At 40.7% G+C, this 25,337-nt stretch overlaps 1 protein-coding gene across 2 annotated transcripts in view; it reads right to left on the reverse strand.

The window, feature by feature from the left end:
• Window positions 1-25,337, reverse strand: part of CA10 (carbonic anhydrase 10) — a 538,374-nt gene that overhangs the window by 440,180 nt on the left and 72,857 nt on the right. The window contains exon 2 of one of the 2 annotated variants that reach the window (XM_023553571.2): window positions 6,530-6,604. In XM_023553571.2, the coding sequence (XP_023409339.1) occupies window positions 6,530-6,604 (75 nt within the window). Of the gene's footprint in view, window positions 1-6,529; window positions 6,884-25,337 lie in introns of those variants that run through there. The other variant, XM_023553570.2, reaches the window with a different exon arrangement.

Here is a 25,337-nt window from a genome sequence, read left to right on the forward strand (position 1 = left end):
TACGACTCGATTTTAAAGAAAGCATGGCTGGATGGAGCCAGGAGCCAAAGCTGTCACAGAGTCCCAGTCCTGATCTGAAGTCTCAGCTAAGACTGTCTCCACTAATCATTCAGACTGCTTAAATGCTCAATTTCATGATCTCGTGGTGCTTTCAGGTCTCCGAGGAAGAGTAAATTGCTTATAGCTGTTTATTGTCCTCCCAGAATTCCTAGGAGCTCTACCTAAACACTTTAAGTGTGGCCCAGCACGCCCTCCATGATCTGGCTCCTAACCACCGTTCCGGGCTAATCTGCAACCACCTGCCTCTGTCACTGTCCACTCTGGTCACAGTGAACTTGGTCAGTTTCTTATACATGCCATGCTCTTGAGAGCCTCCGAGACTTTACCCAGGCTCAGTCCTCTGCCTGGAACCCTGCTCTAACCCTACTCTTCACCAGCAATGTCCTTCATCTTTCAGTCTCAGCCTCCCCTGGTTCACAGAGCAAGGCCTTCCCTGATCTCTAGATGCCCCTTGCTGGACTTTTCAGAAGCCTGAGTGCTTCCTTTTTACAGCACTCGCTGCAGTTTGTAATTACGTTTATTATTATTATTTTACACCTGACTTTAAGAGCAGAGGAGGAACTGTCCCCAGAGTGAGGCTTTTGTTTCTTGCCCTTTTCCTTTTTTAAGCGGTAAAGATTCCAGTCTGTTTAGATTCAAGTCAATTTAGCAAACACTGAGCCCCTACTGTATGCAAGGCCTGGACCGTATCAGGGAAGGGGGTGCAAGAAGACAGGGTCCCTGCCCCTAGAAGCTGAATACTCCCTAGTGTCTTCACTGCTCCTGTCTTGGCCCACATCTCTCCTGGAATTCTGCAATAGTTTCAAGCTACCCTTTGGCTTCCAGTGCTTTTTGGGTAAAATTTAAACTCCCAGGTGGCTTTGCAGGCCTCCCATAATAGGGTCCCTTCTGCCCTTCCCAGTCCTAAGCTCTTCTTGCTCTAGTGAGTTGCCCTCTTCCAAGCCTCCAGGCCTTTGTCCAGCTTGCTTTCCTTTTAGAAACACCATTTCCTCACTTCTATCCCTATCAGAATCTTACTAACCCTCAGGGACTCAGATCTGGCCTTGATCCTCTGGGAAGACCTCCCTGCTCTTTCAGACTGGGTAGCTCCAAACATGCTCCATGGCAATCCTGACAACATGGTAATGTGATTAGACATTTACCCTTTACTCTTCAAGTATCCTGAGTTCTGAGAAGCCATGATGGAGCCTTCTGTATGTCTTTACACATGCAGGTAGAAGGATGGCCATTGCTAAAGGCAGTTACCCAGAGAGAGTTTGCTGAATGAGTGAGACAAAGAGCTTGACAAGAAGCTTTTCACCTGCTCTAGGGACCCAGAAAGTTGAAAAAACACATATTGCAAGAGCCATTATTTAATACTTTAAAATGGAAGCAATTCCCCAGATTCTGGTATCCCAGTCTGAAAAGGAAACTCCCCTTTCAAACACTGCCATGTGAAGAAAGAATAATAAGGAGAGGCTGCTTATTATTTTTAATGTCTCTCTCTCCCACTAGATCGTAAGCTCCAAGGGGTTAGGGGCTGTCTCTATTTGCAGTCACAGCTCCTAGCAAAGTGCCTCTTGTAAAAAGAATGTCTACTTTACTGTTTTGGATAAATGGAAGGTTAATAGACAGTATTTGGCAGATATTTTTTTCTGAACTACATTAAGTGTATGTACGTATATTAATGCTAAATTAGAAATGTGTTATATGTATATGTGAGTTAAATATTTTACATATATATACACACACACACATCTGCACATATACACATACATTAAGTGCTACTAAGCAAACCCCATGCCGAATCCTTCTAATATGATTAACCCAGTCTTTTTTGGTTTTGCAGTCTTAGTTAAGGGGTTTATCATCTCTTGACTGGACAATTTTAAAAAAACACCTCATTGACTCTCCTACCTCTGATATCCTCATTGGAATACAGCACATTCCCACCACTATAGCCATAGCTGGTATTGTAAAATTCACATTTGATTGTGTTTCTCACTTAACAAGGTTGGTGCCAAGGCAGTTCCACAGTTAATTCAATGCTCAATTGGGCCACAAAAGACTTGGGTTCTTTCCAACTTTCCATTCTACCATATTCAGTGTGGTTTTGGTTCCCAAATTTGTTCAGAAGGCTTCTGCTTACAGGCCATTGATAGAACTGTTGTATTACATTCTCATATATCTAAACCACTCACTGCCAGGGAAGGAACTGACATGTATAAATAAACATGTTTGGTGTAGTTATTGACCAAGACTAGCCCTCTGGGGCTGGGGAGGGGCTTCATTGCTGGGCATGTGACTGTGTGGAGGATGAATACCCAAACAAAACTGGGGCTTTGCCTGCCAGGTAGCCCTTGGTTGCAGGTGGGGTCTGATGGAGGGATGGATTTAAGCAGGTCACCAATGAGGTCTGCTAACCACCCCACAGGAAGAATCACAATGCATAGCTGTCTTCTTTATGCTATAAATAAACCTCCTTAAGGCCCTTGTCACAATGAGTCATGGGTTTATGGTTTATCTTCCCATTTAGTCTATGGGTTCTTCATTGAGTAAGAACAAATTTCAGTTACCTCTTTATCAACAGTCCCAAACATGGTGCTTGGCACCAGGTAGGTACTCCAGTTCACTCACACTGAACTGACCAAAGCGGGGTATTCCTGTGCTAAGTCAACCTTGTACTTGCCATTGCTACAGAGCACATACATTTCTATCCATCACAAGCTTTGCTGAATTCACATACTCACACTGTTATGCCAACTGACAATCATTTCTAGACACTCTAGTAAAGAAGGTAAGGGACAATAAAACTTGCCCAAATCATCTCTTGTTAACATGCTGTCGAGTTGATTTCGACTCATAGTGACCCATGTGACACAGTAGAACTGCCCCATAGGGTTTTCTTGACTGTAATCTTTATGGAAGCAGATCACAAGGTCTTTCTCCCACGAAGCTGCTGGGTGAATTCCAACCACCCACATTTTGGTTAGCAGCTGAACACTTAACTGTTTGCACCACCAGGCCTCCTTCTAAATGGTCTAGTAATACGATATTCTCTCCTGTTTCACATACTCATAACCTGAAAAAACCCCAGTAACAAATCAAAGAACACTCTCAGACTCTCAGCTTTATATATAATGATAATAAGAGATAAAGAGTCCATTGTTTGTCCCAGAACCAACTCAGATAAAGCAGATTATCTGGAGTCTGTCAGATGTTAGAGCCTCAGGCCAATTACTTACTTCCCAAATTTTAATGACTCTCATTGGGAGCAGCAGTCAAGAAATCAAGACACATTGCACTGGGCAAATCTGCTGCAAAAGACCTCTTTAAAGTGTTAAAAAATACAGACGTCACTTTGAAGACTAAGGTGCACCTGACCCAAGCCATGATGTTTTCAATGGCCTCACATGCATGCGAAAGCCAGGCAATGAACAAGGAAGACCAGAGAAGAATTGATGCCTTTGAATTGTGGTGTTGGCAAAGAATACTGAGTATACCATAGACTGCCAAAAGAATGAACAAATCTGCCTTGGAAGAAGTACAGCCAGAATGCTCCTTAGGAGCAAGGTTGGCGAGGCTTTGTCTCAAATATGTTGGACATATTATCAAGAAGGAACAGCCGCTCCAGAAGGACATCATGCTTGGTAAAGTAGAAGGTCAGTGAAAAAGAGAAACACTTTTTTTTTCAGAGATGGATTGACACAGTGGGTGCGACAATGGGTTCAAGTGTAACAATGATTGTGAGGATGGCACAGGACAGGGCAGCATCTCGCTCCGTTGTACATAGGGTCTCTATGAATTGGAACCAACTTGATGGCACCAAACAACATTAGTTAATAAACCTCTCTGAGTATCACTTTCCTTATTTCTTTTATGGGAAAATAATATGAAATCTTGGAGCTTTCCAATGAAAGGAAAGCAGGCATGGTGAGGGAGTGTGGGTGACCCAGGAAAAAGCCAGTTTAGGAAGCAAAATCATCTGATAGCAGTTTTCTTTACTAGGAAGCTAAAGAGTTCCAAAACCAAAAAAAAAGAAAAAAACCCAAACCCCTTGCCGTTGAGTCAATTACGATTTTGACTCATAGCAACCCTAAATGACAGAGTAGAACTGCCCCACAGAGTTTCCAAGGAGTGCCAAGGTGGATTCAAATTGCTGACCTTCTGGTTAGTAGCTGTAGCTCTAAACCACTATGCCACCAGGGTTTCCTCTAGAGCTCCAGTGCTGTTAAATCCAGAGAAGGATAAAGTCACCTCTCAATCAACCACTATGTAGAGACCCTTTAGCTTATAAACTCAAGAAATCTTTAAGTCTCTTCCATGTTCCAGACATCATGAAAGACTCTCACTTGCATTATTACATTTTCCAGTGTTAAGCCTCTGCCTCATCTCAAACTGAGAAGTATCAAATTCAGTTACAGTGTTACTGATAAAATAATGAGAGTTATACTAACAAATACTGACATATACCGACTTTCACCATGTACCAGACATTATGATAAGCATGTTACCCACATTATGTAACTTAATTCTCAGAAAACTTTATGAGGTAGATTTTAGTCCTTGTCTCCATTTTACAAAGGAAGAAACCAGGGGCTTAGAACAGTTAATCACCTAGAGCGATTGCTGGCAGTCCTACAATAGGAAGCCATAGAGCCCAGACTCAAACTCAGGTCTCTCTGACTCCAGATTCTCCATGCTCAGACCTCCACATCTTGCTGCTTCCCATGTAGCAGAGTTCACACATATTATCTCATTTAAAGCTGGAAGTGAGAGATAGGCGAACTCTCAAATCAACACATGATGGAAAGATAAAACTTCTTACCTGTGGTTGTCTTAGGAACAACTACTAACTGAAAACAAGACCTTGAACACATGTAAAGAAATAATGCACCAACAGATGGCAAAACCACTGGAAAATATGGAGCAGGGAAGCAAATTTTTTTCAGTGCCCTTCAGGAACTATCCATGAGCATTCCAATGTCTACAGAGGATGTTCTCTATAGCCGCAGGACTAGTTTAATAAGACTTATTACAACTTAGAGGGAATGCCCTCTGTTGCTCTAATTCCATACTCAGCAAGGCACAGGACATATAATTATAAATGTAATTTCCAAGATACTTCAAATATCAGGAGCAGGTTCCCCAAGGGGGAAAAATATATAGCCATTCTGTTCATTGGAAAAATATGTCCCCAATTATAAGCATAAAATGCTAAGTATCAATATCACGTCATGAGAACGTAGCTTATGTCAATTAAGTTGGTATAAGCTTATTACCAGAAACCTGATCATTTCTGGGTAAATTAATCAAGTCTAGTCTCTACATGCCTGATGGGCCAAGAAATAGATGTACCATACTAAATTTACCAAATTAATGATATTAAAGTATGAGGCCATTTGGCAGCTTGACTGGCTTTTTCCTGGGTCACCCACACTCCCTCACTATGCCTGCTTTCCTTTCATTGGGAAGCGCCAAGATTTCACATTATTTTCCCATAAAACAAATGAGAAAAGTGATACTCAGAGAGGTTTATTAACTGAGCTCTGCATAGCTGATATAATAAACTTTACAGATGAAGAGGAAAAGGAGGCATAGTAGCCAAAATATTCCAATTGACCCGGGGCACTCCTCTTTCCACTTGCCACCAACTACAGGCCTCTCGACTGACACTCTGGGCCATCTGTTCTCAGTGCCTAAGAGGGGACAGCACGTCACTTTGATGGCTTTATTTCTTACTCTCTCACATCTATGCAGTTACAACATCTTAGAAAACTCTCACCTACCCTCCCTTCCATCTTCTTTAACATTCTTGCCCCTTCCCCTCCCTCTCTTCCCACTAAAGTCTTGAAGATGGTGAAGGATGAAGACCATAATTAGGATACGGGATAGTGGAGGGAGAGATGAAGAATAATTATCCTGAAGACCCTCCACCCCATTTCCCAACTAATTACGGTATGTTTCTGGATCTATGGTCTTTGGTTCTTTGTTCTCTCCCCCCATGCTGACAGTATCCACCTTGCCTGTTATTTTTAGCTAGTGCTTGGCCAGATCTGCTAAGTCCTGACCATGGCTGCTGCTGAAGTGACATCAGTGACAGCATGAATCCCAGCAAGCTTCCTTTCCATGGTCAACTCTTCCAGACTTCCTGTTTCATTAATGTCAACAAATGGCTCTTCCTCACTAAATCAAATGCCAACAGAGCTCCTACCCTCATGTTTCCCTCCCCCTCCCCCTGACAGAGCTACCTGTAGAAAGAAGGATCTTGGCATTTAGGCTAAGACAGAAACACATGTTCTGGTTAAGATGTCGCTGGCTTAATAAACTTTCTCTTGATGGAGTATTCATCGGACACATAAGGTAGACTATGTGGCCTTTTGTAGTATATTCCATGTTGTGTAGCAAACGCACAATTCTGCAAATAACATTATCTTTCATTCAAATTCCTTTAGAAAAAGAAAATAACAGGCAAAAAATGGGTGTGTACCTGGAACAAAGCTTCCCTGGACCACCTCCTTGTACGCCCACCAGCCTTCATGGATTTTTGGTGAATTCTGTTGAGCTAAAGGAAAAACAAAGAAGAGACACTGAGATGGTGGTGAAGACGTCTGTGTCCTGGCTGTGCAAGCCATGAAATAACCCACTCTACCCAGATATCATGCTACACAATGCGACAGCAACCCTCCACCTTCCTTTTTCAAATAGATTATTAACCTGTAAATATACTGCCATCAGTTTTTATAAAAGTACTTGAGATTTTTCAGTTGAAGAGAAAGAAGCAGGAATAGTATATTTAAGCCTGTTCATGTTATTTATCTCTGACTCTCCTCTTCTTCCCACCTGCCCCCCACATACACACGCATGCACACACATGCACGCAGAAGCACACGCCTACACACTCTCTGCTGGGATTGCAGAGAGAGAGGAGGCACGTCTGGTCCACTGGCCAGGCGAGAACTCTACACATGCATGGAACCCTTGGCATGGGTAGGGAGAGGTAGGGAGTTTGCTAAAAGTGCCAAGTTAGAAGGAGGAAGTATGCAATCAGTCAGCTTCACTAAGATCCCCGGAAAATGAAAAATGAGAATATAGAATATAAATAACCATGGTGGGGGCTTTTGACATCATAGGAAGAAAGAGCAGAGGACCCGAAGATATTAAAAAATGTCATAGGAATCTGTGAGTTCAGAGGAATCTGTGACCACAGGATAAACCTTGACATTTATGACAGTTGACAGGTGAACTAGGGCAATTCCATTAACGTGGGTGTATACACTGAAGTATAAATCTGTTGCCATCAAGCCAATTCCGACTCATAGTGACCCTACAGGATGGAGTAGAACTGCCCCATAGAGTTTCCAAGGAGCAGGTGGTGGATTCAAACTGCTGACCTTTTGGTTAGCAGGTGAGTTCTTAACCACTGCGCCACTAGGACTCCACACTAAAATATAGGTGACCCTGAACTTGTATTGGTATCTTTATTAATTAAACTGCATTCATATTTCAGTTCTCAGTCACACTGAAAGAAAATTAGATAATCAACCATATTTGTAATGTAGCCAGTACACAGTAATTTCTAAACCTTCAGTTTATATTCCTTCTTTAAATTTTGCTCTATTTTTGGCCTCTGTCTTCAGAGCTCTAGCCATGAAACTCATCATTCTGGGTTAGAGAGTATGGGTGCAAGACAGCGGGTTAGAAAGCAAGGCTTTGGGTAGAGAGATGATTTTAACTTTTTTTCTGGAATTTAACTCCTGACTGAGCTTGAATTGCTTTGCTCCAAGTATCTTCCCATAGTAACGAGAAGGTACTTTTTCTGCTATGACATTAAGACCTCTGAGAGTTGCAGCTCTGTGGCTGAAAGAGGATTTATGACACAGGACAAGTAAAAGAGAAGCCCATCCCTTCTGGAGTTGATGGCAGGGGTAGGGGACTTCAGAAACAACTGGGAAGGGACAAAGAACCTATTTAAGGCTCTGGAAAGATACTACCTTTCAAGTTGCCCAGCACAAACCTTGGGCATGAATACATCGAGGTACACTGAATTTTCTGGTACTCTGATTTGCCACGTGGCTTGGATGGAGATCAGGTTTTTCCAAAGCCTTCGAGAAAGGGAAACCCTGGTGGTATAGTGGTTAAGAGCTGCAGCTGCTAACCAAAAGGTCAGCAGTTTGAATCTACCAGGCGCTCTTTGAAAACTCCATGGGACAGTTCTATTTTGACCTATAGGGGTGCTATGAGTCGGAACTGACTTTAAGGGCTTTAAGGAAGACACTGAAGGAGGCTGAGTTGAAAGACAGTGGATCTGCTTTAGGGCAGCAGGCAAAGGGGGAAGAGGCCTCAAAGTAGAGGCTGGAGAGGTACTGTCCAGCTAGGGAGCCAAGTGGAAGATTCAACAGAGGCTCCTGGTATTTGTAGCACCAGAGAAAGACAAACCCAAAACAAACCCACTGCCATTGAGTCGATTCTGACTCATAGCGACTCTATAGGACAGGGTAGAACTGCCCCATAGAGTGTCTAAGGCTATAAATCTTTACAGAAGCAGATTGCCACATCTTTCTCCTGCAAAGCGGCTGGTGAGTTCAAACCACTGATTTTTCAATTAGCAGCTGAGTGTCTTAACCACTGTGCCACCAGGGCTAAGGAGAAAAACAAAAAAACAAACCCGTTGCCATTAAGCCAATTCCGACTATTAGCGACCCTATAGTGACCCTATAAGACAGAGTAGAACTGCCCCATAGGGTTTCCAAGGAATGGCTAGTGGATTCGAACTGCTGACCTTCTGGCTAGCAGCCTTGGCTCTTAACCATTGCGCCACCAGGGCTCCAAGAGAAAGACAGGGAGATTTAATGTCAGACAGGGGGTCTTCAGGCCTGAGAAAGTACAGAAACCAGGCAAGTGTTACATGGTTGCAAATTTCACCAACTAGGTGGACAAATTTCAATTGCATTATACGCATGTGAAAGCTGGACAACAAATAAGGAAGACCAAAGGAGAACTGATGCCTTTGATTTGTGGTGTTGGCGAAGGATATTGAATATGCCATGGACTGCCAAAAGAACAAACAAATCTCTCTTGGACGAAGTGTGGCCAGAATGCTCCTTAGAAACAAGGATGGTAAGACTGCATCTTACATACTTTGGACACGTTGTCAGGAGGGATCAGTCCCTGGAGAAGGACATCATGCTTGGTGAAGTACAGGGTCAGCAGAAAAGAGGAAGGCCCTCAACAAGGTGGATTGACACAGTGGCTCCAACAATGGGCTCAAGCATAAAAACCATCGTGAGCATGGCACAGGATGGGGCAGTGTTTTGTTCTGTGGTACACAGGGTTGCTATGAATCGGACCCTAACAACAGTAACAAAAACAGGTGGACAAAGAACATTACCTTTGCATCCAGAAGGGTTCTGATTCTTTCTCTAAGGCTTGACATTGAATAACCTACTCTCCTTTTCTTTCTCAATTATTTGAGAAGTCATGATAGGAGCAAAGAGGGGAATCCCAAAGGCTTAGAGATCCCTGAGACCAGATGTTACCTAAAGCACTCAGACACAATGCCCATTTTTGAAACAGACATTTTGTAAATGCCCACCTGACTATAATAAAATAAATGTAGTGGACAATACAACCTCCTCAGGGGAAAAAAACTGACATTTTGCTGAACTTCAGCCTAGCTCTGCTAGCCATGGCATACATCCTGAGCCTAGAAAATATTCACATTTCTAAAAGCCCAAAAGGAATAAGCTATGGATATCACCTAACAGCTTTAAATCACAGAAAACCAGAACTGGTTTTCCTTATCGAAGACAGGAACTTCTGGCTTTTATCAAAACTCAACCAAATGTTATCCAAGTAGGATTGCTGCTGCCATGGAACAAGTTGAACTATAAATACAGCCTTCCCTCTACTCAGACCCAGTTGTTCGGAAAGCCATATTTCCTAGCATGTGTTTCATCATTCCAAGCAAGGCTCTGGTCAGCACTTGAAATATTTTTTTTTCTTATTGTACTTTAAGTGAAAGTTTACAAATCAAGTCAGTCTCTCATACAAAAACTTATACACACCCTAATGAGACAGCACACTCCTCCTCTCCACCTTGTATTCCCTGTGTCCATTCAACCAGCTCCTGTCTCCCTCTGCCTTCTCATCTTACCTCCAGACAAGAGCTGCCCACTTAGTCTCATATGTCTACTTGAGCCAAGAAGCTCACTCTTCACCAGTATCATTATCTGTCTTATAGTCCAGTCCAATCCCTGTCTGAAGAGTTGGCTTCAGGAATGGTTCCAGTCTTGGGCTAACAGAGGGTCCCTCTAGTCTCAATCAGACCATTACATCTGGTCTTTTCACGAGAATTTGAGGTCTGCATTCCACTGTTCTGCTCCATCAGGGACTCTCTGTTGTGTTCTCTGTCAGGGCAGTCATCGGTTTTAGCTGGGCACCATCTAGTTCTTCTGGCCTCAGGCTGATGTAGTCACTGGTTTATGTCAGCACTCAAAAATTTTTGTTTGTTATTTACACACAATATTTCAAAAATATCAATGTAATGATTTAATTGTAATATAAAGAAGAAACAAAATAAACGCAATTTATAATAAAATAGTTTATATTTCATTGTATAAATACTCAAGCATGAGACACTAGAACAGGGATTGGCAAACTATGGCCTACTCGCCAAATATGGCCCACTGCCTGTTTTTGTATGATCCAGGAGCTAAGAATGGTTTGAACATTTTTAAATGGTTGGAAAAAACCAGAAGGAAGAAGAATTTTCTGTGACATATAAAATTTACATGAAATTTAAATTTCAGTGTCAATAAATAAAGTTTTATTAGAACACAGCCACACATATTTATTTACATATTATCTATGACTGCTTCTGCACTATAACAGCAGAGCTGAAGAGTTGCGACAAAGACTTATGGTTTGCAAAGCCTAGAATATTTGCTACATGGCTTTTCATTAAAAAAGATTTTGACCACTAATTTGCACAAATAATTTCAAAAAAGTTAGTCAATATAATCAATATAACTGCAATAAAAAGGAGAAATACAAAGAACATAATTTATAAGAACATACATTTCAATATGTAAAGACTTCAGTATGATGGACTAGAAGGTAAAATGAAGTAGTCAGATAATAGAAATGGGTAAAAATTATGTCTTTGTCTCGTACTGGAGAATCTAAAATACCACAAGTGGCATTTTTCTCAGTGGAGTGATCTTCCAAAACAGTCAACAACTCCTGGCAACATTTTTAAACAAAAGAAAGTACAACCTTTCCTTGGTTTACATAGCATTTGCTTCACTGAAAAACAAGACACGTTAAAACTACGTAAGAGGTAGAGGTACTTAGTGTTCATACATAAAACGGAATTTGATTCTGGACTCAGATAAATAAGCCAGTTTTTTATTCATTTGAAAATGTCTGCTGGGACATGGGACAATTTGTCATTCTTTGGGACCGTCTAATACATTGGAAAGCATACAGAATCTCTGTTCCCACAGGTCAGTGCTAATTTTAACATCTTTCATTATACAATCTCAAGTGTCTCCACTTATTTCCAAAATAATCCCCCAAGGAACAGGGGCACATCTATTGACAATCGCTGACCTAAAGGGACTATGTATAAGACTATTTATAGGTACTAAATGGGCTAGGCTAAAACCTTATGTTGAACAATAGTCAAGGGTGGGGCGTCCTAAGAAATATTCGTTATAGATAATTTAAAGGCTGTACTTTTTCCCATGGTGATCCTATGTGTGTCGCAGTAGAACTGTGCTCCGTAGGGTTTTCAGGGCTGTGACCTTTTGGAAGCAGATCACCAGGCCTATCTTCTGAGGTGTCTCTGGATGGGTTTAAACTGCTAACCCTTTGAATAGTGGTTGAGCACTGAGTCAGAATTGACTCAACGGCAACTAACAACATCTTTTCCCTATTTTTACTTATAGTGTCAAGCAGATGTGCCACCCCATCTGTACTTGAATTTTATTCTACTTTTTCCAATTATTTGACCATATCCTTAAGTAATTGACATTTTTACCAAAAGATACACCTGTGAGGAAAAAGGAGAAAGTAAAGATGCGTGTCCTCAAGTTGGCAAAAATGGAAAGCTAAGTCTAACAGATATCACCCATGTGTCAATTTGTCGTACTATGGTGGCTTCTATCTTACTATGATGCTGAAAGTTATGCCATCGTTATTTCAAATACCAGCAGGTCCAACCATGATGGACAGGTTTCAGTGGAACTTTTAGACTAAGACGTACAAGAAGGAAAGGCCTGGCGATCTCCTTCTGTAAATCAGCCAATGAAAAAACCCTGTGGATCACAACAGAATACTGTCTGATATAGTGCTAGAAGATGAGCCCCCTAGATCGAAAAAAAAGATCGGAAGGCACTCAAAATACACAGTGGGTATAACAATGGACTTGAACATACCCACGATCATTAAGGTGGTGCAAGACTGGGCAACATTTCATTCTGTTATACGTGGGTCACCATGAGTTGGAGCCAACTCAGGGGCAACTAACAAAAACTCTAATAGAATCCTAAGATGACGAGGTTTTCAAGTTTTTACGTATATTCATATTCTCTCTCTCTCTTTTATACACACAGATACATACACACCTACGAGAAAGACCGATCAATCTGACCAAAGCATCAGTTTAAGAAATGTCATTTAAGAGGAAGAAAAAAAAAAAAAAAAAGAAGTCCCTGGGTAAGACTGTTGTTATTTCCAACAGGATCACCAGAAGACTCTAATCCACCCAGTAAGTTATAAAACATTTTACTCTCTCTTCAGCTCTAATCATTGCTTCTGAAGTTACTGCATCCGTTGAGAAGTGGAATTATGGGAGGTCTTAGCAGGCGGCCAGACAATCTGACTACCTGAGTGAAATCTACTATAATGATAGAACTGCAGGGTTTCCATTAGCTTTTTTGCCCTACATTGTGAAGGACCCAAATTCCTCCTCCAAAAATCAATCTGCCTGAGCAGGGCCATCTGATGTCTATCAATTACAAAATATGATAGCTGCAGGCTAGAGTTAAAGAAAATGAAGGCGTTTTATGTAATATGTTTTCAAACGTCCTTGTATGCCCAGTCTGGCCTCCTACTGTTTCGCATTTTAGAAAGACAGGATGGCACATTTAAATGGTACTGCATTTAAAGTTCTGCTCCAGTGAGACAGGGGCTTATTTTAGATGGAGCACCTAGAGAAGCACCTGATTTTGATTTTAATGCCTCCCTGACAGATCTTTGGCAGTCATCTTCCTGATGTTGACATCTGCATTTTGAGCGAGCGAGTGGAGAGCTGATTGAGAATTCCTCAGAGAAAACAGATGAGCAGAGAGCAGCTTCAGCTTCTGCAGCACTCTCTGCTTCTCTTTGCCTATGGACTCAGCATTTCTCTAGTCAATGCACAACTAGCCCTTGGGAAAAATCCAGGTGTCTAAAAACAAAACCAAAACAAAACAAACTATGTTGACAATCAAAGCTGTCATCATTGCCAGATGAGGGATTATACACAGCAAGGGCCCCTCTTGGAGAGTAAAGAAAACACATTTCAATTTTATTCTCTCTTTTCAGTGTGGCAGTTTGAGGTCTTGTGCGTTTCAAAACACATAACATTTCAGGATTTCCAAAGAGAACACAGGGTTGCCCCAATCTCTTTTTGTACAGATGAGGAAACCAAGTAGGGAGGCCACTGCTAAAAGTATGGTGTCTTAAAACAGGAGCTGACAAACTTCTTCCCTAAAGGGCAATATAATAAATATTTTAGGTTTCACAGACGATACTGTCTCTGTCTCAACATTCAACTCTGCCGTTGGAGTAGAAAAGCAGCCATAGACAATACGTAAATGAACGCATGTGGCTGTGTTCCAATAACATTTTATTTATAAAAACAGAGAGTCAGATTTGGCCCACGGGCCATAGTTTGCTAATCCCTGTCCTAGAGCTAGCAAGGATTTTTTTCATCATTTTGCCTCCTCTTTTCAAATGTTCAGGAGTAAGCTACTTGAGGAAACCCTGGTGGCGTAGTGATTAAGAGCTACAGCTGCTGGCCAAAAGGTCAGCGGTTCGAATCCACTAGGCGCTCCTTGGAAACTCTACGGAGCAGTTCTACTTTGTCCTATAGAATCTTATGAGTTGGAATTGACTCAACGACAATGTTTTTTTTGTAAGCTACTTGGAAGAGAAAATCAGAAAGAATTTTAGATTACATGATTTTCCAATTACATGTAAATGACAGCTGGTCAATAAGCCCTGTAGAAAGTATGCATATCACTAAATCTTTCTCAGACTTCCTGACATTGGTCACCAGAGTCTGCATGCAAATTCAATATGGCCCTCTCCCCACCCCATTTCTACTGGGCTAAACCACCAAAGTTGGAGGCGCCTCGTATAAACACTGCCCACAACCCCACTGTCCACAACCCCATCCTGGGTTTTCCAAACTAGTCATAAGGGACCTGAACAACTCCCAGGATCTCCTGTTATTCCTCTCATAAACCCATGGAAGCACATTTCTGGATGACTCCTGGGAACCTCACCTGTTTCCATAACCCACTCCAAAAAAAAAAGGAAACCCTGGTGGCGTAGTGGTTAAGTGCTACGGCTGCTAACCAAGAGGTCGGCAGTTCGAATCTGCCAGGTGCTCCTTGGAAACTCTATTGGGCAGTTCTACTCTGCCCTATATGGTTGCTATGAGTTTCCATAGACGAAGTAATTATATTTTCACACTCTAATCTTTTCACAAAGTCCCTGGGTGATGCAAATGGTTTGCACTTGGCTGGTAACCGAAAGGTTGGTAGTTCAAACTTGCACAGTGGCCCCTTGGAAGAAAAGGTCTAGGGATCTGCTTCTGTAAAGATTACAGCCAAGAAACCTATGAAGCAGTTTTATTCTGCAATACACAGGATTGACTCAACAACAACAATCTTTTCACACACTTTGAGACTGACTTTTACAATTCCCCTCTCTATATTTTTTAGTCCCTATAATTGGCAGCAAAACTTAGTTAAGTGACCTAACTTAGGTTCAGAGAAAACACAACTGCAAAATATCTCCAAGTAGAAATTAATAAAACTCTACCATCAGCCAAAACATCAAGCTGTAATAATGCACATTTCAGAAATGAGCTTCTAGGCCCTAGTACCATCATATTTGTGCTGGAGTAGTCTACAACCAAATCTATGGGAGGGGCAGTTAGAGTACATGTGCTGCTCTGGATAACCAAAAAAAACCAAACCCAGTGCTGTCGAGTCGATCCCGACTTAGAGCAACGCTACTTAGTTCTAACGTCGTAGTAGGAGTCCAGAGCAGTTGCTTCCCTAAGAAACTGCTTTACTTTGCCTGAAGCGGTAACTGAGAAGGAGATAACAAGCCTACTGGACCAGTGGGAACACCAGATGTTGGAAAAAGAAAAAATCCTGCTAATATTAGGTTCTCTTTAACAGCCAATTCTGCCCCCTAAGTGGGAAGCAGAAACGTTGAGAAGAGCAAGGTCACCAGAGGATATGTCAATGATTGCCTTTGTTGTTAGCTGCCACTGAGTTGGCTCAGATTCATAGCGACCCCGTGTACAATAGAATGAAGTGTTGCCCAGTCCTCTGCCATCTTCATAATTGGTATGTTTGAGTCCATTGTGACAGCTATTGTGTAGTGCCTTCTAACCTAGAGGGCTCGCCTTCCAGCACTATATCGGACAACATTCTGTTGCGATCCATAAAGCTTTCACTGACTAATTTTCAGAAGTAGATAACCAGGCCTTTTCTTCTAGTCTGTAAACTTACCTGAAACCTTTCCACTATGGGCGGCCCTCCTGCTATCTGAAATACTGGTGGCATAGCTTCTATCATCATAGCGACACACAAGCCACCATAGTATGACAAACTGACAGAAGGGTGGTGGCATGACCACCCTCGTGTACTTCACTGGACCTGACAGGGAGATGGCCATCCCCAAGTGCTTGACTTTTACACCACCTGGTAGGTCTCTCCCTCGTCTCTGAACCTTCAGCATTATGTGTTATCCTACGTTTTAGCATTTACCATGCTGCCCTGCACTTATCTGTTTCCATGTCATTCTTTGACACAGTGTTGTGACTTTCTTGAGGTTAGCGAATGTGTTTTATTCATCTTTGAAATCACATGATTTATGCAAAGTCTGGCACATACTACGCGTTGCTCATAACCAGTTCATCCCTACCATGGAAAACAGTAAAGAACCTTTTCTCTGTCGTGTGCAAATCTCATTTCCTTATTAGCACTTCATCAAGAGGACCCCCCCCAAAAAAAAACCCAAACCCATTGCCTTCAAGTCAATTCCGACTCATAGAGACCCTAAAGGACAGAGTAGAACTGTCCCACAGGGTTTCCAAGGAGCAGCCTGGTAGATTCAAACTGCTGACCTTTTGGTTAGCAGCGATAGCATTTAACCACTGAGCCACTAGGGCTCTGGCACACAGTAGGTACCCAATAAATTTGGATGACTACATGATAAATGTTTCAGGGGACTCATGTATTTTTTTTTTTTTTATTGTACTTTAGATGAAGGTTTACAGAACAAACTAGCTTCTCATTAAACAGTTCATGTATTGTTTTACAACACTGGTTAACAACCCCAGGACATGTCAACTCTCTCCCTTCTCAACCCTGGATTCCCTATTACCAGCTTTCCGGTCCCCTCCTGCCCTCAAGTCTTTGCCCCTGGGTTGGTGTGGCCCTTTAGTCTCGTTCTGCTTTATGGGCCTGTCCAATCTTTGACTGAAGGGTGAACCTCAGGAGTGACTTCATTACTGAGCTGAAAAAGGTGTCCAGGGGCCCATACTATCAGGGTTTCTCCAGACTCTGCCAGGCCAGCAAATCTGGTCTTTCTTTTTGAGAACTTGCTTATTTATATAAATGTGCAATCCAGTTCTTTCAATCTCTGGGAGGTTTTAGACTATATACAAAGATTTGTAGGTATGTTGCCTATATTTTTGGTCAATGAGCATGTGGACAAGAGGGCTTTTTTTTTTTTTATTTAGCTATCAGGCACACCCTTGCTTGACAGGTGGAAGAATGCCAGGAGCAGACTCCCTGACTGGGGAATTCAAGGCCACAGCAAGCCCTTTTTTTTTTTTTTTTTTTAGCTCATTGTGTTTCATTTAAAACTGATGGAGGAAAACGCCATAACAGAGTATGTCTCTGCCATTCTGTGATTTTTCTGAACTTGTGAGATAAGGATAAATGTCATTTCTGTCCCTCCACTCAACAGGACCTCCACTTGCCATAAAGACTGGACACTTAGATTATCAAGGATTGCACTACTCACTGACAATGTCATTAATGTAGGCACAGAAGATGGATATGACCTAGAATCACCTTGTACATTGGACTAGATCCAATCAAGCCGACATCACAATTATATTTGCATTAGGAGATAAAGAAAGAAAAAAAATTGGTGGCATTGCAGCCTGTATTACTTTCACTGAAAAGGCTTAGAAGGAGATCGTGGTAAAGATGCTCAAAGGTTTCAGGAGTTGAAAATCAGTAAGAGAAAAGTCCCTTACACAGCTGATTCTTAGCATGCTATTCTAGAATATCTGTAATTTGGACTTAATACGTTATGAAATAATTTCTCATAATCTTTACAAAGTTTCTGTTCTACCTTCTGTTGCCAGTACACCAGATTTATTGCTCTCTCCACACCTTTGCTTCACCTTTTTATTTCTGGAATTCACTCTTTATCTACTTCTCAACTAGTCTTACTCAAGTCTCAAAACCTTATCAATTCTCAATTCTTTCAAAACACCTTTCCTGATAATTCCAACCCCACTGTGATCCCTCATTTACTTGAATTTCATAATGTTAGTGTCTATTCCTCATTTGTCACTTTCACTAATTTGGTATAAATTTATTGAGTACCTAACAGTCATCAGACAATGTTCTAGGTACTGAAGCTATAAACAAAGTTTCTGCTCTTCAAGAACTTACATTCTTCTGGGAGTAGACAGAAAATAAGCAAATAACTGAATTAAAATATAAGGAAAATATTAAATAGAAAAAATTACACTGTAATATAATAAAGAGGGCAAGGAAATAAAGAATGACTGGGGGCCAAGTTAGATTTTTTGACAGAAGTGGTCTTTGAGTTGTGACATTTAAGCTGAGATTTAGATGACAAAAAACATCTGGCCTTGTGAAAATTAATAGCAATAATATTTCAGGTGAAATCGAAGATCTTAAGAAGGGAGGAAGGTACTTGGAAACATAAAAGTGACCAATATGGGTGAACCATAGGAGATGTAGGGGGAGAGTGGTTCAAGATAAGGCCTGATGATGTATGTGGTGGTCCAGAAGACAGATGATGATGGCTTAAACGAGGATTGTGTTGGTGAAGACAGAGGTGGATAGACGCTACATGTTTTAGAAGAAGAGTGAATAGGGCTTTCTGATGCATTGGATGAGGGAAGTGAAAGGCCATAGATCAAGAATAGCAACCACCATTTTTGGCCTGAGTGAGTAAATGTTGACAGTTACTAAGATGATGAGGAAGACTGGGGAAGGAGTGGCTTCGGGGCATAAAGTAAAGTCAAGGTTCTTTCTGTTGTGACCATGTAAAGTTTAGATGGCTAGTGAGCATTCATGGGGAGATGTCAATTAGGCAGTTTGGATATAAAATGAGTTCTGAGGAGAGGTCAAGAGGAAATAAACGCTCATGAGAGGGGAGAAAACAGGAGACCAGTGGCCATTTTTTCTATCTTTATTTTACTTATCTATATAATTTTATTAATTATATATTTATTAATAAGCATTTTATTTCAGAATAGATTCTCAGAAAAACTATGAAAATAGTAGAGTTTATAAGTATATAAACTCTCCCTCTTTATCCCTCCCTCTCTCTCTCTCCCTATATATATATATAAACATATATATATTTGTGTGTGTATATATATATCCCCCCATCCAGTTTCCCCTATTATTAATATCCTACACTAGTATGGTACTTTTGTCACAATTAATGAACAAATACTGATACAAAATATATATTTGTGTGTGTATATATATATATCCCCCCCACCCAGTTTCCCCTATTATTAATACCCTACACTAGTATGGTACATTTGTCACAATTAATGAACAAATACTGATACAGTATTATTAACTAAGGTTCACGCTTTATTCAGATTTCCAAGTTTCTAACTTAAGGTCCTTGTTCTGTTCCAGGATTCCATCTAGGGCACACATTTCGTTCAGTCTTCATGTCTCCTTGGTCTCCTCTTGGTTGTGACAATTTCTTTACATATTTTTAATTTGTTTTTTACTTATAACCCTATCTCCATGATTAAATTAAAAAATATCTCGAGGGTAAATAGCATATCTTATCTATGATAATGCAAGGCCTAGAATAGGGGCACCTAGCACAGTGTTTAATAAATAGTTGTTCGATAAATCTAGAAAGGGGAGAAAGACATGTAAAGCTCCATTTAGAAACGCCATTCACAAGTTTTGCAGCAATACCTATCTATCCTTCAGGCTACTCTCTACTTTTTTCTCTGAAGTAGTCCTTAGGCTATTGATAAGTGATAATGATAAATGGTCCTTAGAACTGAAGAATAGTGTAACTCAAACAATAACAGTAATGGAACATAAAATAATGGGGAAAAAATTATCTCCAATCTATGTAATTGTAGAGGGCAACTATTATCTTGTTTTCTGCTTTTTTCACCAAACATTACTTCTTGAGTCATTTTATCCGTTCTTATTTTTAATGTGTTCATCATAGTTCTTTTAGAAGATGTGCCATAATTTACCAGTTATTCGCCTCCTGTTGGCCATTTGGCTGTTTTACTACTGAAATGAATTTCTTCAAGTCGAGAGCTTGCGCCTCCCACCGCAGCACCCCCTTTTAAAACCTTTCTTTAGCATAGCGTGCCAAAAGCAGGGTCACAGGGCAGGGCATAAGGGCATATGTTAATTACACTGTTAAAAAAATGACAGCAATATGCATTGCCACAATAACGCAAATGATTATTTTTGAAAGGAAAATATAGTAATAACCTCAAGACAAATAAATAATGATAGAAAAATGCTAATCCATTTCAAAATAATATTGAATTCTGATAAATGGGCACCTAATCAGAAAGCATTGCAACAAATGATTCTAATGAATGATTCTCTTCTGTCACAAATTCATGAGAAGATAATTTCATCAAAGTCAGGATGCATTTCTTGTTCTTTTTTTTTTCACTATTATATATCAGCTTGGGATCAGGTATAGTTAGGTATAGACATATTCTCTATAAATATTGTAGCACATTTTGGTAGTAGGGTCTATACATTTTTTTAAACAGAAGGATGAAACTTCAGTCTTCAGGAGTTCACCCAAACCAAAAACCAAACCCTTTGCCGTCAATTCCAACTCATCCCACAAATCACAGTAATAAGGGGAATGTGTGTGCTGTATTAAGAATACTAAAAGGGTACTGATACAAGGGTTTCTATTTTAAAAGGGTACTGATACAATGAATCAATTTTTAAACTACAGTTGATAAGGAATTATTGGAAATTCTTATAATCAATGGCTTAGTCAATTGTGGGATTAATTTTATTTCTGAAAAACCTTTCGATCCCACCTAGTAGTTCTGAACGAGACTAAAACCTTGTACCTCTCATAAGTTTGAATTCAGCCAGGTAAAATCAAAGGAAAAGAAGGAACCAAGCAGAATTCTTAGTCTGTTTTTTTTTTTTTTTTTTAGTTCAAGAGGAAGTGAGAATAATGGGAAATATACAATAATCTGGAGTTGAATCCTAAATATTTACTACTAACCATATGACTTAGGCAAATTATTTTACCTTTTTAAAAGCTCAGTTAAAAACAAAACAAGAAACATGCACAAACAAAACACCTTACTGTCATATGAAAACTGGGAATAACTACCTTGGAGAGCTGTTAGAAAATATTAAATATGTTAATGTATATAAAACAATAACTTGTGCTCAATAAATGGCATTCATTACTTTTATCTGGTGTTAGTGGTGGTGGTATTAGGGATGGGGGATGAAGCCAGAGACAGAAAAGGATTCTGCCAAAAAGAAAAAAAGAGTAGGAAATTGCTCAGAAAAAGAAACCAGAGGCTATGGAACATTTTTACTTAAATGTGGTTGACATGTTAGGCAAAAAAAAAAAAAAAAAAAGGAAAGAGTATACTGGCCAGAAGCAACGATCTGCACATTTCATCCTTTAAACCTTCTGAGCCAACTTGTAGAAGAAAAAAGATAGCTTTGCCTGACCAAGGGAGCATTCAGGAGCCCCAGAGGACACTCATGACATTTGCCAGCCAAAGTACTGAGGAACCTTCAGAAACAGGGTGTGAGACTTGAAGGGGAAAATAGGAAAACAACTGATTGGGGAATTCATGCAGGGAGCCTGTGCTTCTTGTTGGGAAAAAAAAAAAAAAAAAAACCCAGACAAAGCCCAATACCCAATGGAGCTGCAGGAGAAACGGAGAAAATGGTCCACTGGAATCAATTCGCCATGGTGGAACATAAAGCCAGATGCAAACCTTAGGAAAATATCACCAGCTCAACATCTTTTTTGGCCTTCATTCAGATGAAGATCCACTCAGCATTTGCTGAGCTGACACTACACGACAACTGATTCACTTACTTTGTAGGGTCAATGAGTTATGAGCACATTTGAGCTGTCCAGGCAAGTCCCATGCGTCTGTCAGTTTGTCCTACTGTGGGGGCTTGTGTGTTGCTGTGATGCTGGGAGCTATGCCACTGGTATTCGGATACCAGCAGGGTCACCCATGGAGGACAGTTTTCAGCTGAGCTTCCAGACTAAGACAGACTAGAAAGAATGACCCGGCAGTCTACTTCTGACAAGCATTAGCCAGTGAAAACCTTATGAATAGCAGCGGAACATTGTCTAATACAGTGCTGGAAGATGAGCCCCCCAGGTTGGAAGGCACTCAAAAGATGACTGGGGAAGAGCTGCCTCCTCAAAGTACAGTCGACTTTAATGACGTGAGTAAAGCTTCCGGGACCTTCATTTGCTGATGTGGCATGGCTCAAAATAAGAAGAAACAGCTGCAAACATCCATTAATAATCAGAACATGGAATGTACGAAGTACGAATCTAGGAAAATTGGAAATTGTCAAAAATGAAATGGAACACATAAACGTCAATATCCTAGGCATTAGTGAGCTGAAACGGACTGGTATTGGCCATTTTGAATCGGACAATCATATAGTCTACTATGCTGGGAATGACAACTTGAAGAGGAATGGTGTTGCATTCATCGTCAAAAAGAACATTTCAAAATCATATCCTGAAGAATAACGCTGTCAGTGATAGGATAATATCCATACATCTACAAGGGAGAACAGTTAATACAACTATTATGCAAATTTATGCACCAACCACTAGGGCCAAAGATGAAGAAATAGAAGATTTTTATCAGCTGCTACAGTCTGAAATTGATGGAACATGCAATCAAGATGCATTGATAATTACTGGCGATTGGAATGCAAAAGTTAGAAACAAAGAAGAAGGATCAGTAGTTAGAAAATATGGCCTTGGTGATAGAAACAATGCCAGAAATCAAATGATAGAGTTTTGCAAGACCAACGACTTCTTCATTGCAAATACCTTCTTTCACTAACATAAACAGTGGCTATACACACGGACCTTGACAGATGGAACACACAGGAATCAAACAGACTGCATCTGTGGAAAGAGACAATGTAAGAGCTCGATATCACCAGTCAGAACAAGGCCAGGGCCTGACTGTGGAACAGACCATCAATTGCTCATATGCAAGTTCAAGCTGAAACTGAAGAAAATCAGAGCAAGTCCACGAGAGCAAAAATATGACCTTGAGTATATCTCTCCTGAATTTAGAGACCATCTCAAAACAGATTTGACGCATTGAACACTAGTGACCGCAGACCAGACAAGATGTGGAATGACATCAAGGACATCATCCGTGAAGAAAGCAAGAGGTCACTAAAAAGACAGGAAAGAAAAGACGAAGATGGATGTCAAAGGAGACTCTGAAACTTGCTCTTGAGCGTCGAGCAACTAAAGCAAAAGGAAGAATTGATGAAGTAATAGAACTGAACAAAAGATTTCAAAGGGCCTCTTGAGAAGACAAAGTGAAGTATTATAATGACATGTGCTAAGAGCTGGAGATGGAAAGCCAAAAGGGAAGAACACGTTCGGCGTTTCTCAAGCTGAAAGAACTGAAGAAAAAAGTCAAGCCTCGAGTTGCAATAGTGAAGGATTCCATGGGGAAAATATTAAACGATGCAGGAAGCATCAAAAGAAGATGGAAGGAATACACAGAGTCATTCTACCAAAAAGAATTAGTCAATGTTCAACCATTTCAAGAGGTGGCATATGATCAGGAACTGATGGTACTGAAGGAAGAAGTCCAAGCTGCTCTGAAGGCATTGGTGAAAAACAAGGCTCCAGGAATTGATGCAATATCAATTGAGATGTTTCAACAAACAGATGCAGCGCTGGAGTGCTCACTCGTCTATGCCAAGAAATATGGAAGACAGCTTCCTGGCCAACTGACTGGAAGAGATCCATATTTATGCCTATTCCCAAGAAAGGTGATCCAACCGAATGTAGAAATTATAGGACAATATCGTTAATACCACATGCAAGCAAAATTTTGCTGAAGATCATCCAAAAACGGCTGCAGCAGTATATCAACAGGCAACTGCCAGAAATTCAGGCTGGTTTCAGAAGAGGATGTGGAAACAGGGATATCATTGCTGGTGTCAGATGGATCCTGGTTGAAAGCAGAGAATACCAGAAGGATGTTTACCTGTGTTTTATTGACTTTGCAAAGGCATTTGACTGTGTGGATCATAACAAACTATGGATAACACTGTGAAGAATGGGAATTCCAGAACACTTAATTGTGCTCATGAGGAACCTTTACATGGATCAAGAGGCGGTTGTTCAGACAGAACAAGGAGATATTGATTGGTTTAAAGTCAGGAAAGGTGTGCGTCAGGGTTGTATTCTTTCACCATACCTATTTAATCTGTATGCTGAACAAATAATCCGAGAACCTGGACTATATGAAGAAGAATGGGGCATCGGGATTGGAAGAAGGCTCATTAACAACCTGCGTTATGCAGATGATACAACCTTGCTTGCTGAAAGTGAAGAGGACTTGAAGCACTTACTAATGAAGATCAAAGACCACAGCCTTCAGTATAGATTACAGCTCAACATAAAGAAAACAAAAATCCTCACAACTGGACCAATGAACAACATCATGATAAACGGAGAAAAGATTGAAGTCGTCAAGGATTTCATTTTACTTGGATCCACAATCAACAGCCACAGAAGCAGGAGTCAAGAAATCAAAAGACACATTGCAGTGGGTAACTCTGCTGCAAAGGACCTCTTCAAAGCGTTGAAGAGCAAAGATGTCACCTTTGTCGCCTGACCCAAGCCATGTATTTTCAATGGCATCATATGCATGTGAAAGCTGGACAATGAATAAGGAAGACCGAAGAAGAGTTGACGCCTTTGAACTGTGGTGTTGGCGAAGAATATTGAATATACCATGGACTGCCAAAAGAACGGACAAATCTGTCTTGGAAGAAGTGCAACCAGAATGCTCCTTATAGGCAAGGATGGCGAGACTGCGTCTTACATACTTTGGACATGTTGTCAGAAGGGATCAGTCCCTGGAGAAGGACATTGTGCTTGGCAGAGTACAGGGTCAGTGGAAAAGAGGAAGACCCTCAACAAGGTGGATTGACAGTGGCTACAACAATGAGCTCAAGCATAACAACGACTGTAAGGATGGCGCAGGACCCAGCAGTGTTTCCTTCTGTTGTGCATAGGGTCACTATGAGTCAGAACAGACTTGACAGTACCTAACAAGAACAACAACAGGGAAGCCAAACAAGAGTTCCATTATTAAAACCATCTAGGCCAAAGTCAAGTCTGAAACTTGAATTATCTGGAGAGTTGTAGTTAGGAGGACTTCATCCTTCTACCTATCTCAGCTGCTACTTCAATTAGGATGAATCACAAATTTATATTCCTCGTCTGGTGTTCTCATTCCAGTTGCATCCAGATCTGTTTCCAGTGGCCCGCTAAATACAATAAGTATCCTTATTGTCCAAGACCTCATGATCACAATACTTCTTTATTCCTCAAAGGCTGTGGGAATAATCTACTAATATCCATTTTCCCCTTCTTCCTTAGCAAGAGTTTAAAAAAAAAAAAAAGTTACCTTTGAGTCAATTCCAACGCATGGCAACCCCACGTTT

Source organism: Loxodonta africana, chromosome 18 (genome assembly GCF_030014295.1).
Source record: "Loxodonta africana isolate mLoxAfr1 chromosome 18, mLoxAfr1.hap2, whole genome shotgun sequence".
Classification (NCBI taxonomy): Eukaryota; Metazoa; Chordata; class Mammalia; order Proboscidea; family Elephantidae; genus Loxodonta; species Loxodonta africana.